General features: G+C 37.4%; 1 protein-coding gene across 3 annotated transcripts in view; it reads right to left on the reverse strand.

Moving 5' to 3' along the window:
• Positions 1 to 4,787: 4,787 nt before the first annotated feature.
• CPNE3 (copine 3) overlaps positions 4,788 to 13,275 on the reverse strand; it is a 55,141-nt gene continuing 46,653 nt past the window's right edge. For all 3 annotated transcript variants that reach the window (XM_072603629.1, XM_072603630.1, XM_072603631.1), the window contains 5 exons: positions 13,098 to 13,152; positions 12,965 to 13,016; positions 11,788 to 11,921; positions 7,544 to 7,780; positions 4,788 to 6,113 (listed from right to left, as the gene is read on the reverse strand). In XM_072603629.1, the coding sequence (XP_072459730.1) occupies positions 6,003 to 6,113; positions 7,544 to 7,780; positions 11,788 to 11,921; positions 12,965 to 13,016; positions 13,098 to 13,152 (589 nt within the window). In that variant the 3' untranslated portion in view covers positions 4,788 to 6,002. The remainder of the gene's footprint in view (positions 6,114 to 7,543; positions 7,781 to 11,787; positions 11,922 to 12,964; positions 13,017 to 13,097; positions 13,153 to 13,275) is intronic.

The raw sequence follows: 13,275 nt of genomic DNA on the forward strand, positions 1-13,275 counted from the left end.
GAAAGCAAATTCACGACCACCAAAACTGTCTGAGAAAGACCTGATTGTTTCAGACTTGAAAGTAACACTGCTTGGGGGTAAAATTATATATTATACAGGAAGGAAGGAAGGAAGGAAGGAAGGAAGGAAGGAAGGAAGGAAGGAAGGAAGGAAGGAAGGAAGGAAGGAAGGAAGGAAGGAAGGAAGGAAGGAAGGAAGGAAGGAAGGAAGGAAGGAAGGAAGGAAGGGAGGAAGGGAGGAAGGGAGGAAGGGAGGAAGGGAGGGAGGGAGGGAGGGAGGGAGGAAGGGAGGGAGGAAGGGAGGAAAGGAGTGAGGGAAGAAAGGAGGAAGGGATGGAGGAAAGGAGGAAGGGATGGAAGAAAGGAGGGAGGGAGGGAGGAAAGGAGGAAGGGATGGAGGAAAGGAGGGAAGGAGGGAGGAAAGGAGGGAGGAAGAAGGAGGGCTTTGAACATCAAACAGCATTTTGTATTTGATCCTGAAAGCAACAGGAAGCCACCAGAGTTTATTGAGTCAGCAAAGGGTGACATGATCAGACTTAGTTTTAGAAATACGACTTTAGCGGTTGAATGGACTGGAGGATGGACTGAAGTGGAAAGAGACTCAAGGCAGGCAAATTCACCAACAGGATATTGTAATAATCCAGGCATGAAGCGATGAGGGCCTGCCCTGGAATGGTGTCAGAGGAGAGAAAAGGGCATATTCAGGAGATGTTGTGAAAGTAAAATCAACAGGCCTTGGCAACAGTTTGGATATGGGTGATGAGAGATAGTGAATACTCCAGCATGACTCCTAGGTTGACAGCCTGAGGAACAGGAGAGATGGTGTTGTCCTTAATAGTAATAGGGAAGGTAGGAGGTGGAGAGGGTTTGGGGAAAAGATAATGAGTTCTGTTTTGGACGTATTGAGTTTAAGATGCCTAGAGGACGTTCAGTTTGAGATTTCTGAGGATGTAGAGATGTGACTGGAGATCAGCAGAGAGTTTGGGGAAGGATATGTACATTTGAGGACCATAAATATGGTGCTGGTAATTAAATCCATGGGAGCTGATAAGATGACTGAGTGAGGGAGTATAGAGGAAGATGAGAGAAGGGTCCAGGACAAAACCCTGAGGGACACCTACAATTAGAGGGCATGATTTGGAAGAACCACCAAAGGAGACAAAGGAGTGGTTAGAGGGCAGGAGAGTGTTTATCACTAGTGAAACAGTTGTGCTAGCAGAGATTTGATGTAAGGTATGGTTTTTTTTTTTTTAAATTTCCATAGTATTTGAAATAAAGCTATGGTGTGCCTTTCAGGAGTCTTTATGCTTCACCTACCTGAGGAGATGGGGGTGGGGGGCAGCAGGGTTTCTGTATGTATACCTGTGAAGAGCCAGAGTAGCTGAGGGAAAAAAGACCTGAGTCCATAATTCTGCTCATTTGAGTTTATGTAGAATTCACTCAATAAATCTTTTAATAATCACTGTACAGAAGTCACTGGAAAACTCAAAAGGAAGGTTCTTCCTTGGAATCACTCCAAAGCACCTATAGACATACCCCTCAAAATCTTCACTTCCATCCCTGCTAACTGTAGTCCTATATCTCTTCTGCATTTTGAAGATAAACTCGAAAAGGCTTTCTATAACATGTGCCCAGTAGAATGACCATCATCCTGCTCCCCTCTGATCACAAAGATAAAGGGATAGCAGAATTAACATATAAGACTGGATAATTCAAGGAAGCTGTACGACTGAGCTCTTTTGCTTTCCCACTATGGACATTATGGCTTCCATCTATACAAAAATATAGTTATCACACCTGAAGCACAAGATACAAAAGTGGAGTTTCATTCCCTCTGCCTTGTACAATGATCAACAGTACAGGACCCAGTTTCAGAATGGGCATATTCAATATTTAAATAGAGGTTGTAACCTTGGAAAGAAGATCACGTCAGCACAAGTGTGGCTATGGTCACAACAACAACTTTCAGTCATGTTCAACGCTTCATGGCAAAGATACTGGGATGCTTTACCATTTACTTTTCCAGTTCATATTTAGAGATGAGGAACTGAGGCAAACAGAGTTAAGTGTCCTGGCCACAGAGCTGGAAGTGTCTGAGGCCAGAATTGAATACATGAAGATGAGTCTTTCTGCTTCCAAGGCCAGAGCTCTATCCACTGCATCACCTAGCTGTCTCAACATTTTCCTATAATACCAATCAAATATGGGAGTCACAATGCTCAAGCCATTTCTGACTATAGGAAGATGATCTTTAATTACTTTAATTATGTTGTCTACACAATTTAATTCAAGAAACATTTATTAAGTACTACCACTTATCTGGCTCTTTTCTCTATTAGCTTAGCTTAAGACTATTAGCTTCTTAAGGACAAAAAGCATATCTTATATCTCCCTTATTACTTAGTACAGTCTTTTCCAGTAATAGGCATGTATTAAATATTTGTTAAGTGAATTTTAAAAATCCAGTTTGACTAAATTCAGTAAAATGACAAACCCCAAATTCTTTGTGAAAATAAGGTTTCGTTCAGTGTTTTACTTTTCCTTTCGTTGTTCAGGCATCATGCAAAGAGAGACAAGAGATTCAGTCAGGACCACAATGAAACCAAGACACCATACTGCTTACATCCAGAATCAACTTTATCATAAATCAATGGGAAGATACATTTAAAAGTTGTGGCCATATATTAGAGACTATTATACATATTCATATATTAGCAAATACAGCTTTTATAAATGCTCATGAACAGTCTAAATCTGATTCTCAATCAAAGTATTAGGTTACCCTGCCATATAATTACCCTGGCACACCATGAATATTCAAAGAAATTTTGCAAAAAATAATAGTGTTTTGGTTTTTGTTGTTTTAAGATAATGAGTTCCTAAATAAGTAAAGAAGGAGATCTGAAAAGTGTGTCAAAAATAGAGCATAAGAAGGAAGGGTATCAAGTTTACTTTAAAAACCATTTGAAAGACCATGAAATGAAGTCTGAGAATCACTGATCTGAGGTTTACATTTCCCAAGTTTATAGGAAGTTCATTTCTGAAGTTTTACCACAAGGTGGCACAAACTAGCTAAGCTAGTTTGTGTACAATTTTGTCAAAACAAAAACCTTGGTCAGGAGACAGCCCTAGGGACGTAAGTTTCTATTCTGGATACTTGCACAGCTGCTAAGATGACATGATCTATTCAATATATATATGTGTGTATATATATATATATATATATATATATATGCATACATATATGTGTGTGTATATATATATATATGTATATATATACATATATATATATATACACACACATATAAAATCAATTCCACAATATCCTCTTTAGAAACATGAATTCAAGAAGGGAGAGGTCATTTAAAATACAAAGCTCAATCCAAATGTGGCAGAAGAGATAGGGATTGTTATTGAAACTACATGCTTTTCATAAAGTGATGAAAATAGAAGTGTGAATGCCTTTAATACAGCATATAAAATAGGCAAGAATTTACCTTACAACACCTTATTCTGCATCGGTAGCATCTAACCATGAACTCAGTGGCATCAGATTGTTTGAGAGGAACATTCCAAGCAAATGGTATAAAAACAGGAAAACTCTAAATCTGTTTTTTTCCGTGGTGTCCCTGGCCTAGGGACCTGGGTGATTTAAATGCCCTCTGTTCATTTAAATGTTACATTGACTTTTTTTGCATCTCCAACACTTAGTGCAGTGTTTGGCACACAGCAGGTGCTTAATAAATGTTAGCTGATTATTGATTAAATGAAGTAGAAAAATTGGGGGCCATTTTTCACATAATTCAAGCCCCAAGACAGTAAAAGAATGACCCATTATTCACTACACAGCAGGAATATAGACTAAAGAAAGGATTGCCAACAAGACGTGAGGCCACAAGAAGTAAGATGCCATTAGGTGAGTATTGGTTAATAGTGGTTTGCCCAATTCCAAAGACTTATAGGGGCTTCTGCAAGGTCAGTCAGCTAGTCTACTCAGGCAAACACAACATGGCAGCCAAGTAAAATCCATCTCAGATTGAACTATCCAGTCACTTTAAAGAAGCCTGAGTTTGCCAAACCCTAGTTCTCTCTTCCACACTGCAATGAAGGTGTATAAAACTAGACCCAGGAACTGGAGAATTTTCAACAAGACTAAAAATCTAGACTAAAGGATATATAGGTATATATACCTATTATATCCTTATTTATACATGTATATTTGGACCAACACAAAAAAAACCATTAACACACACACAATTTTCATGTAAAATATGTACTGGTTTTCAGTGTTGTACTTTTAATATGTATTAAGTATATGCTAAAGGGCTTATAAATACATTTATGTTAATGGATTTAATGCTGTTTTAGATATACATATGTTGGTGGTACTAGATATGTCCAGAGTTTTAATGCTGGGTATTTTTCCAAAGCAATTCATGAAGAAGAAATATGCTTTAACCCAGTGTATTCTGGAAAAACAGTCTTCAGAATGGAGAGGACTCTACTTTGAGTAAAAACACAAAGATAGAGACTGGACCCATGATTTGGTTGATAGAGGAAACTCCCTTCACAAGTCCAGGTTAATTCCTTCTCTGAGACATACAGTCTAAGACAGTTACCTAGAGCACTGAAAACTGAAGCAATCTGTCACACATCAGGTACATTTCCAAAATGAGACCCGAACACAGGTATCTTCAGCACTGAGCTTGGTTTTCTGTCCATTACCACAAAGCTTCCAAAGGCTTAAAAAAAATGAAGATATTTAAAAGACTTCCCAAATGCGATTGATTGATGACTCAAAAACAATTTTTTTTATTTCTGAAAGATTTTATACTTGAATGTAGGATACATCTTGTCATTAAAAAATAATATTCTTATAAAATAATAGATTAATTAGTAGGAAACTACTATTATCTCTCAAGAAAAAAAAATTCTCTCTTAAAAAATGTTGTACAATGAGGCAAAACTCATTTCCCTGGCACTGATTAACATGTGGTGTGTAAGAAATTGTAAAGCAGTGAGCTACAAAGAAAGCAAAGGCTATCTGGCTTCCAGGACAGTGGAGGCACTGAGCTATTCCTAAGTGTATTGTGGTTGATGAGTCTTCTTCTCATTAGATCTCTTGACTTATCAACCTCAAACATGTGACACAGGTAACATGAGCTGCTCCTTACCAACTGAGCAGATCTGGAACCACAGCAATAAGAACAAAAGCTATGTCTTTAATTTCTAAAGGATCTTCCATTTTGCCTGAAGCAGTTAAAGAAGACCCACTTTCAACCTGATTATCTTCAGAATCTTCTATGATGAAAAAATTATTTTCAAAGAGCCAAAAAAAGAAAAGGCAAGAGAGGATTGTTTGTCTATAACAGGTATCTATTTAGTGATTGTTTAATAAGAAACTAAATCTGTGCCTTCCCCTAAAGGCAAAAGCACTAATTTACCTAATGATGTGGCTTATAGATTACAGCATTATGTAGAGGCAAGTGAAGAAAACTGACACTCTATGGGCAATAATGAGGTATAAGAAGGACCCCCAAATCATTTCAACTAAAACAGCGTTATCTTGATCAAAAGTGGGAGCTTGCATGTAGAATATATACTGACTGAGACAACAGCAAAGCTTAGCAGTTCATAGGTAACATTTGTTCCAGCAAAGGGACTTAGCATCATTCACAAATGACTTCATCACAAGCAAAAGTCATCTTACTGCCACTTTCTAACCCAAACAGGCCTCAGTCAATCCCTACCAATTACTGATTTGATTACACAGAGATTCACTTTTCAGGTTAAACAAGAAGAAATCCACAAGCATATACAAAAATGATGTTCCAAAAGAAATGCATTAAAACAGATACAGTTCTAAGTCAAAAAAAAGAATCATGTCACACAGAGAAAGACCGTAATGGGCCACATGAAACAACACTGGTGAATGCATCTTGGGGAGAGATAATGCACTCCCAGCTCCACCTGGCATAAAGGAATTCTCCTGAGCTGTTTCCATTACTTCATAGCAGGATTCTTTGGAGGGAGGAGTTTGTATGTGTTAAAGTAACCCACCACTTGTTGAGGAACCTCTGCCAGGACACACTGAGCAAGGGCTTCCTTTGGAGCCTTGTTTAAAAAAAAAGAAAGAAAGAAAGAAAAAGAAAACAAGCAAATGTCTGTTAGCAACCATACATTTAAACAACATATTAGGCACCTTAACTTAGACAAGATTGCCTGACACTAAAAAAATTCCATTTTCTCCTTCGGTGGCTCGAGGCTCATTTCTTATCTTGGCATCATCAAGATAAGGAGCAGTATAAGTTAGAAGCCTAGTGCACTTCCTTTTAAAAAAAACATGGCATTCTTTTTTCATGCGATCATTTGTGACAGGACTAGAAAAACAGCACCCAACACTTGTTCACCTTAGAATTGAAAACTAATAGGTAACCAAAGATTGTTACACACAGACTGGACAACAAACCTGAAAAAAAAACTGATCATTGTGGGTTTTTTTTTATTCTTTCCCAATTACATGTAAAAACAATTCTTAACATTCATTTTTTTAAATTCTGAGCTCCAAATTTTCTCTCTTCATCCATAATATGGTAGGCAATCTGACATTGCTTATATATGGGTAATCATGCAAAACATACTTCCATGTGAAAACTGATTATTGCAAGAAAGCAAATTAAACATTTTCCTCAGTTACTCCAAGCAAGCTTAAGATGAATAAGAAAATGGGATTTTCAGCTAGAATATTAGAACTACCACAGTATGGAAGGTAAAGAAAAAAATGCATATCTAAAACATTCACACAGAAAGAGTGAAGTCTTCCTCACCTTATCTTTACGCTAGGAAACTAGCCATACAAACCTGGGAAGAAACTGCCACTCCTTCTAGGGCAAGGATTCTTAACCTAGGGTCTTAGGACTCCTTGGGAATCTGATGAAACCTAGGATTCAGGGGGTCCAGAACTTGGATCCGAAGACAATTATATCTTTATTTTTACTCATCTTTGGTTTTCTTTCAAATCCAAATATTTTGTTTTACGCATTTAAAAACACTATTCTATGAAAAAAAGGCTCCATCAGAATGCAAAAAGGATCATGATGGGGGAAAAAAGGTGACTAATCTCTGTTGTAGTAATTAGAAAAACAGATGTGTTATACATCTGCGATGGCCCAGAAAAATTTAAGAGACCTACTAGACCACCTCCCTCTTAGTCTTATGGTTAAGACCATAGATGCTGGAATGTATCAAAGGAGCCTCTGACTAGAAAAACAATGACAGACTTAAAAACATGGAGTACGCATGATTCTTACTGCCCAAAAGCACTGCAGAGGGGCACAGGCACAGAAATTTCAAGAACTGTATGAGGAAAATGATGTACCCAAGATTGCCAAAGAATGTGACATACCCCGTCCCTGAGCATGGATATCTACTCAGTTGGCCAGCTGTGGAACAACACAGAGGTCCTGCAGTCAGGACACTCAACTCCACACATGGGGCGGGGAGAGGGAAGAAAAGGAGGAGGAGTGGAGGATGGCGATACTCACATTCTGGAATTGTCTGAAAGGAACAAATTGAACAATGTCTCTGATAGCAGTCTCACCACTTGGGGACCTGAGTGCTCCACCATCACCATCAAGGAACTCCATTGCACTGAAGTCTGCACCTCCAACACCAACAATGATGATGGACATGGGGAGTTTGGCAGCATTCACTATGGCTTGCCTGGTTTGATCAAGGTCTGTGATCACACCATCAGTGATGATCAGGAGCACGAAATATTGCTGTAAAATAAGACAAGCTTTGTTACCCTCGTAATCAAATGGTTTGTCAGCAAGGACAAGCTAAGCAGCTGGATGGTGCAGTGGGTAGAGCACTGGACCTGCAAACAAGAAGATCTGACTTCCAATTCTGCCCCAGGTTTCCTAGCTGTATGACTCCAGGCAAGTTACTTAACCTTTGTCTGCCTCAGTTTCCTTATCTGAAATGAGGATTTATTATCCTCATTCTTAACATTCATTTTTTTAAATTCTGAGCTCCAAATTTTCTCTCTTCATCCGTAATATGGTAGGCAATCTGACATTGCTTATATGTGGGTAATCATGCAAAACATACTTCCATGTGAAAACTGATTATTGCAAGAAAGCAAATTAAACATTTTCCTCAGTTACTCCAAGCAAGCTTAAGATGAATAAGAAAATGGGATTTTCAGCTAGAATATTAGAACTACCACAGTATGGAAGGTAAAGAAAAAAATGCATATCTAAAACATTCACACAGAAAGAGTGAAGTCTTCCTCACCTTATCTTTACGCTAGGAAACTAGCCATACAAACCTGGGAAGAAACTGCCTAGATCCCAGGATTCTTGTGAAGATAAAATTAGATTCTATTTGTAAAGCACTTTCCAGACCTTAAAGCACTAAATAAAAGCCAGCTATTAATAACAATAATATTAAAAAGGATAGAGAAGAGGTGGGATCTAGCTGGCAGGCAGAACCCAACACAAACAACACAAAAGGTTATCACTAATTCCTCTGCTGCTTTATCATGCTCCTAAGGTTACTTGATCTCTTTCCCACTGTTCCCCTACTACTGGAATAACCTTGGAATACAATCTATTAAGATCCTGGACAACAGATTGACTTGGCACAGAAAGCAAGAGAAAGGCTATTTAAACTAAAATGGGAAGGTTTTTAAAGAACTGTAATAACAGTCCATAAAACAGATTTGACCTGAGGGTCCCACATCTTAAGCACTAACAGAATTCTGTCCTGCCATCCCACTGTCAGAAAAGGCAAAACAAACTAGGATTTCTACAAAGAAAAAGGAAAAAAAATCAGTTCCTAGTCTTAAGAACTAAAGATACATACATTTATGTATATATATAAAATTAAATGTATAAGTAAATGTACAGTGTAATCAATCAAGAGGAATTTGTGAATTTGTCATTGTTTAGTCATTTCAGCTATGTCAGACACTTCATGACCCCACTGGAGGCAGATATTCTAAAGTAGCTTGCCATTTCCTTCCTTCTCCAGCTCATTTTGCTGATAAGAAACTGAGGCAAAAAGGGTTAAGTGACTTGCCCAGGATCACACAGCTAGCAAGTGTCTGAGGTAATATTTGAACTCAGATCTCCTTAGCTCCAACACTCCTACTATGTGCCAAATAGAAGCCACTTCACTGCATACTTGACCACATCAGTTCATACATTTTCCCAGTTTTTCTCTATATTTCTCAGAGTGGTTGTTCCTAAAGCCTCAATATTTCATTACATTCACATACCAACAATGGATATCCATTTTATTTACAATTCTTTGCTACCAAAAAAAAAAAAAAAAGACTCTGCCTGAATATCTTTGTATATATGGGTCTTTCTCTCTTTGACATCCTATCTACAAATGGGATTTCTGGGTCAGTTTTTGGCACACTTCCAGACTGTTCTCCAAAATAGTACAACCAATTTCCAACTCCACCAACAGTTTATTAGTGTTCCTGTCTTCCTGTAGCCCTTCCAACAATGTCTATCTCTGTCCTTTTTTGTTACCTTTGCCATTTTGCTAAATATGAATGAAATTGAATCAAAATTTCAGAGTTGTATTTAACTTATATTTCTAGGTGGTACAATGGATACAATGGTACACCGGGGTCAGGAAGACCAGAGTTCAAAACTGACTTCAGACACTTATTAATTGTGTGACCCTGAGCAAGTCACTTAATCTCTGACTCAGTTTCTTCAGCTGTAAAATGGAGATAATAATAGCACCTTCCTCCCTAGGGTTGTCATGAGGATCAAATGAAACTATACTTGTAAAACGCTTAGCCCAGTGCCTGGTACATAGTAGGGGCTTACATATACTTGTCTGTTCTGCTCCATTATCTGTGATTTGGAATAGTGTTTAGTATTTAATTTAAAAAGCATTTATTAAGAGCCAGGCCCTATTGCTTACAATCCCTTTAAGAACTACTTGTTCACATTCTTTGACCACTTATCCATAGAGGATTGGCTCTTGGGAGGTCGCTGACTTCATATAAAGAATGAGAATGTTGGGTAAGTAACAGCAATATTGTGTTAAGGACAACTTTGAATGACTAAGTCATTTTGACTATTATAAATACCCAAATTAACTATAAAGGATATATGAAGGAAGGAAGACTCTATCTGCATTCAGAGAAAGAATTGATAAATAGAAGTACATAGAGAATGATTTTATATATACACTTATTTGTATCTAATGGTAGTCACCTGGAGGAGAGGGGAGGAGGAAACAAAGAAATATGCATGATAACTTTATTACATGGTTAAACGGAATAGCAAGTTATACATAATAGATTTGCAGTTTATTATATTATGTTACATTATATATGTTAATATTGTGTTATGCATGTTTATTTCATAAATTAATAAAAAATAAATTTAGTTGTTTTTTTAAAAAAATATTTGATTTATTTATAGTTTTCAACATTCAGTTTTATAAGATTTTAAGTTTTAAATTTTCTCCCCCTGCTTTCCTTTCCCCTTCCTCAAGACAGTGTGCTATCTGATATAGGCCATACACATACAGTCATATTAAACATATAAAATCCCTTTTCAATTCATGTTTAGTCAAGCAAAACAAATTTCCACATATGCCTGTGTTTAAAAGACCAATCTAGATAAATTTAAAGCTACTCAAGACTAGAGTTAGGAACAGGGTTTTTATTATAATTTTCATGAAGATTTTATCTCTCTCTGCCTGCTGTCTATTCCTTGGTTCCTTTGCTTATTGGCTAAGCATCTCATGAAACCATCAACTAAGGCATGGTGAGATCCAGACCTGTGATGGATGGATGACATGCCCTGATGGAAGCATAAATTCTTTTTTTTAATTAATTAATTTGTTTTCAATTTTCAGCAATCACATAAGTTTTAAATTTTCTCCCTCTCCCTTTCCCTTCCCTCCCAGAGAAGGTATGAAATCTTATATGGGTTCTACACATACATTCTTATTAAACACATTTTCACATTAGTCATGTTGCATAGAAGAATTAAAACAAATGGAAAAAAATTTTTTGTTTTGTTTTTTTTTAAAGAATTTCACCCAAATCACCATGGGCCAGGGATAGTCATGCATTCCCCTCTTGGCCCTGTTACTCACTTTCTGGGCTTCAAAACCCTGCCTCTGCTGCTATCATCCTGGAACTTCCCACAGTGTCTGGGGCCTCCTTACCCCAGAACATCCAACCACCCCTGTGGTCTTCTGACATTGGACTATATCTCCACTAGACTCTCCCTGTCTCCCATTGGCGAGTTCCCTCCTTTCTTCATAAAAAGATGTCTCATCTAAACAGACACAGGCCAGAGAAAATGGAATCATTGAGAAGGACCTTCATCCTATCATGGAGCTCGCTAAAACTCAAAGTTCTCTCTTTCTTCTTTTCGTCCTTATCTTTTACAACTCTATCCCCAGCTCCCCTCTTCTCTGTTCCCTTCCCATTGAGAAAAAAAGAAAAATAAAACTGTTGAACCAAATATTCACAGTTAACAAACAAATCTATCATCATAACTTTAGAACTAGACAGAAGCTTAGAGGTCATGTTGCTCAACTCCCTTTTGAAAAGCTGAGGAAACTGAGGCCCAGAAAAGTTAAATGACTTGGCCCAAGTCCCACAGGTAGTAGTATTTGGCAGATCTAGCATTCAAGCTCAGAGGTTCTGACCCCAAATCTAGCATTCTTTCCACTGTTTTCAAGTCATAAAAGTCATGACCAAGGGGGAAATACACCCTCTGGCCCACAAGATGCCACTTACTGATGCTGTCTGTTGCTGAGTGGCTGCAGCAGCAAACCTGGCCACATGATTTATTATTGGAGAAAAGTTAGTTGGCCCATAAAGTCTTATCTGAGGAAGGCAGGTCCGATAGGCTTCTATGATGCCTTGGATTCCTACAGAACAAAAGCAGTAATTGTCACCAAGTATGTCAAATTATCTACAAAACTCTCTTCCTTGGCTAGCACTTCAATTCAGACCCTGTAAACATCTGTTAATCAGAATAAGAAAAAGAATACAACCTTTCTGAAGCAAAGCAATAACTGCTTTTAGTTTATCAGCTTACAATTTCATCAAATCACAATCTTCCTTTTGGGGATGAAATAACCAATGAAACAAGTTTCTATGAAATTGAGATTCAGTGTCAAATTAAAACAAGGGAAGAAATTTCCTTATCTACAACCAAGAGTGTGGGGATCTCTTTACCTTTAGAACCCTAAAGTATTGCTCAGGAGTAAAGATGTACAACACACAATCTTTTTTCTTTAGAGAGCACATTATGTTGAAACTCATTTTGGAAAGCGTTCACTGAATTAGGTTATTTATAACCAAGAGGCACCATGGTATACTGACTGTTGAGCTGTTTCTGACAGTATGAAGGCCTACCTACCTCTGACGTACTGGCTTTGTGAACTTGGGTAAGGAATTTAACTTCTCAGAGCTCTAGGCAACTCCCTAAGGCCGTAACTGTAGAGAAGATAACAATCTATATTGGGAGAGAGAGTTTTTTTCCTCCTGCAGTTCCCCAAACCAATAACATCACAGAACTAATGCCTGTCTTCATCAGTTTTTGTTATACTTAGTCAAAATAACATGTGCATTCAAGAGCTTTAAAAAGTCAAAAATGCAACAAAAACACAAAATGATATTGAAAACAGTAATATGATCCATAATGACATTTGTTGCCAGGATCTGGAAAAAGTTTTAAATACTATAAATATTTTTATTATTTGTCCTAAAATTATAAGAAGAATGATAATGCAATTTTTCAACTTAAATAATTTAGTGTTAAAAATTTCACAGAAATTATTGCTCCTCTTTTTTTCTACCACCAAACATAAAATTTTCAGAGAAAAAGAGGGGGATTTCAAGTTATGTAAAAAATCAGCGCCACTGAGACTTTCAGCTTAAGATCTTCACGTTAATCGTGAAAACTTACCATTACAGAAGGGATTTGCTGAGTTAAAGTTTAGGGGAAATTCATGTGATACCTGTCAACACACAAATAAGAGAATAAGGTTTTGTTCATATTTCAATAAGTAGGGAGCTCTGGGGGTAAAAGTACTTCTTACCTGCCACTGGGGAGGTATCTGGGCCCCAAATCCAAAGGCTGGAAACATCTTATCACTAAAAATAAAGTTTAACAATATGAAATGTTTTGTTTTCTTTGAATATCAGGCAGATTAATGACTGTCTCCAACAGTTTTAAACATACAAGAGCTAGTAGAAAAAATTAAAAGCACATTCACT

The sequence above is a fragment of the Notamacropus eugenii genome, chromosome 4 (assembly GCF_028372415.1).
Source record: "Notamacropus eugenii isolate mMacEug1 chromosome 4, mMacEug1.pri_v2, whole genome shotgun sequence".
NCBI classification, from domain to species: Eukaryota; Metazoa; Chordata; class Mammalia; order Diprotodontia; family Macropodidae; genus Notamacropus; species Notamacropus eugenii.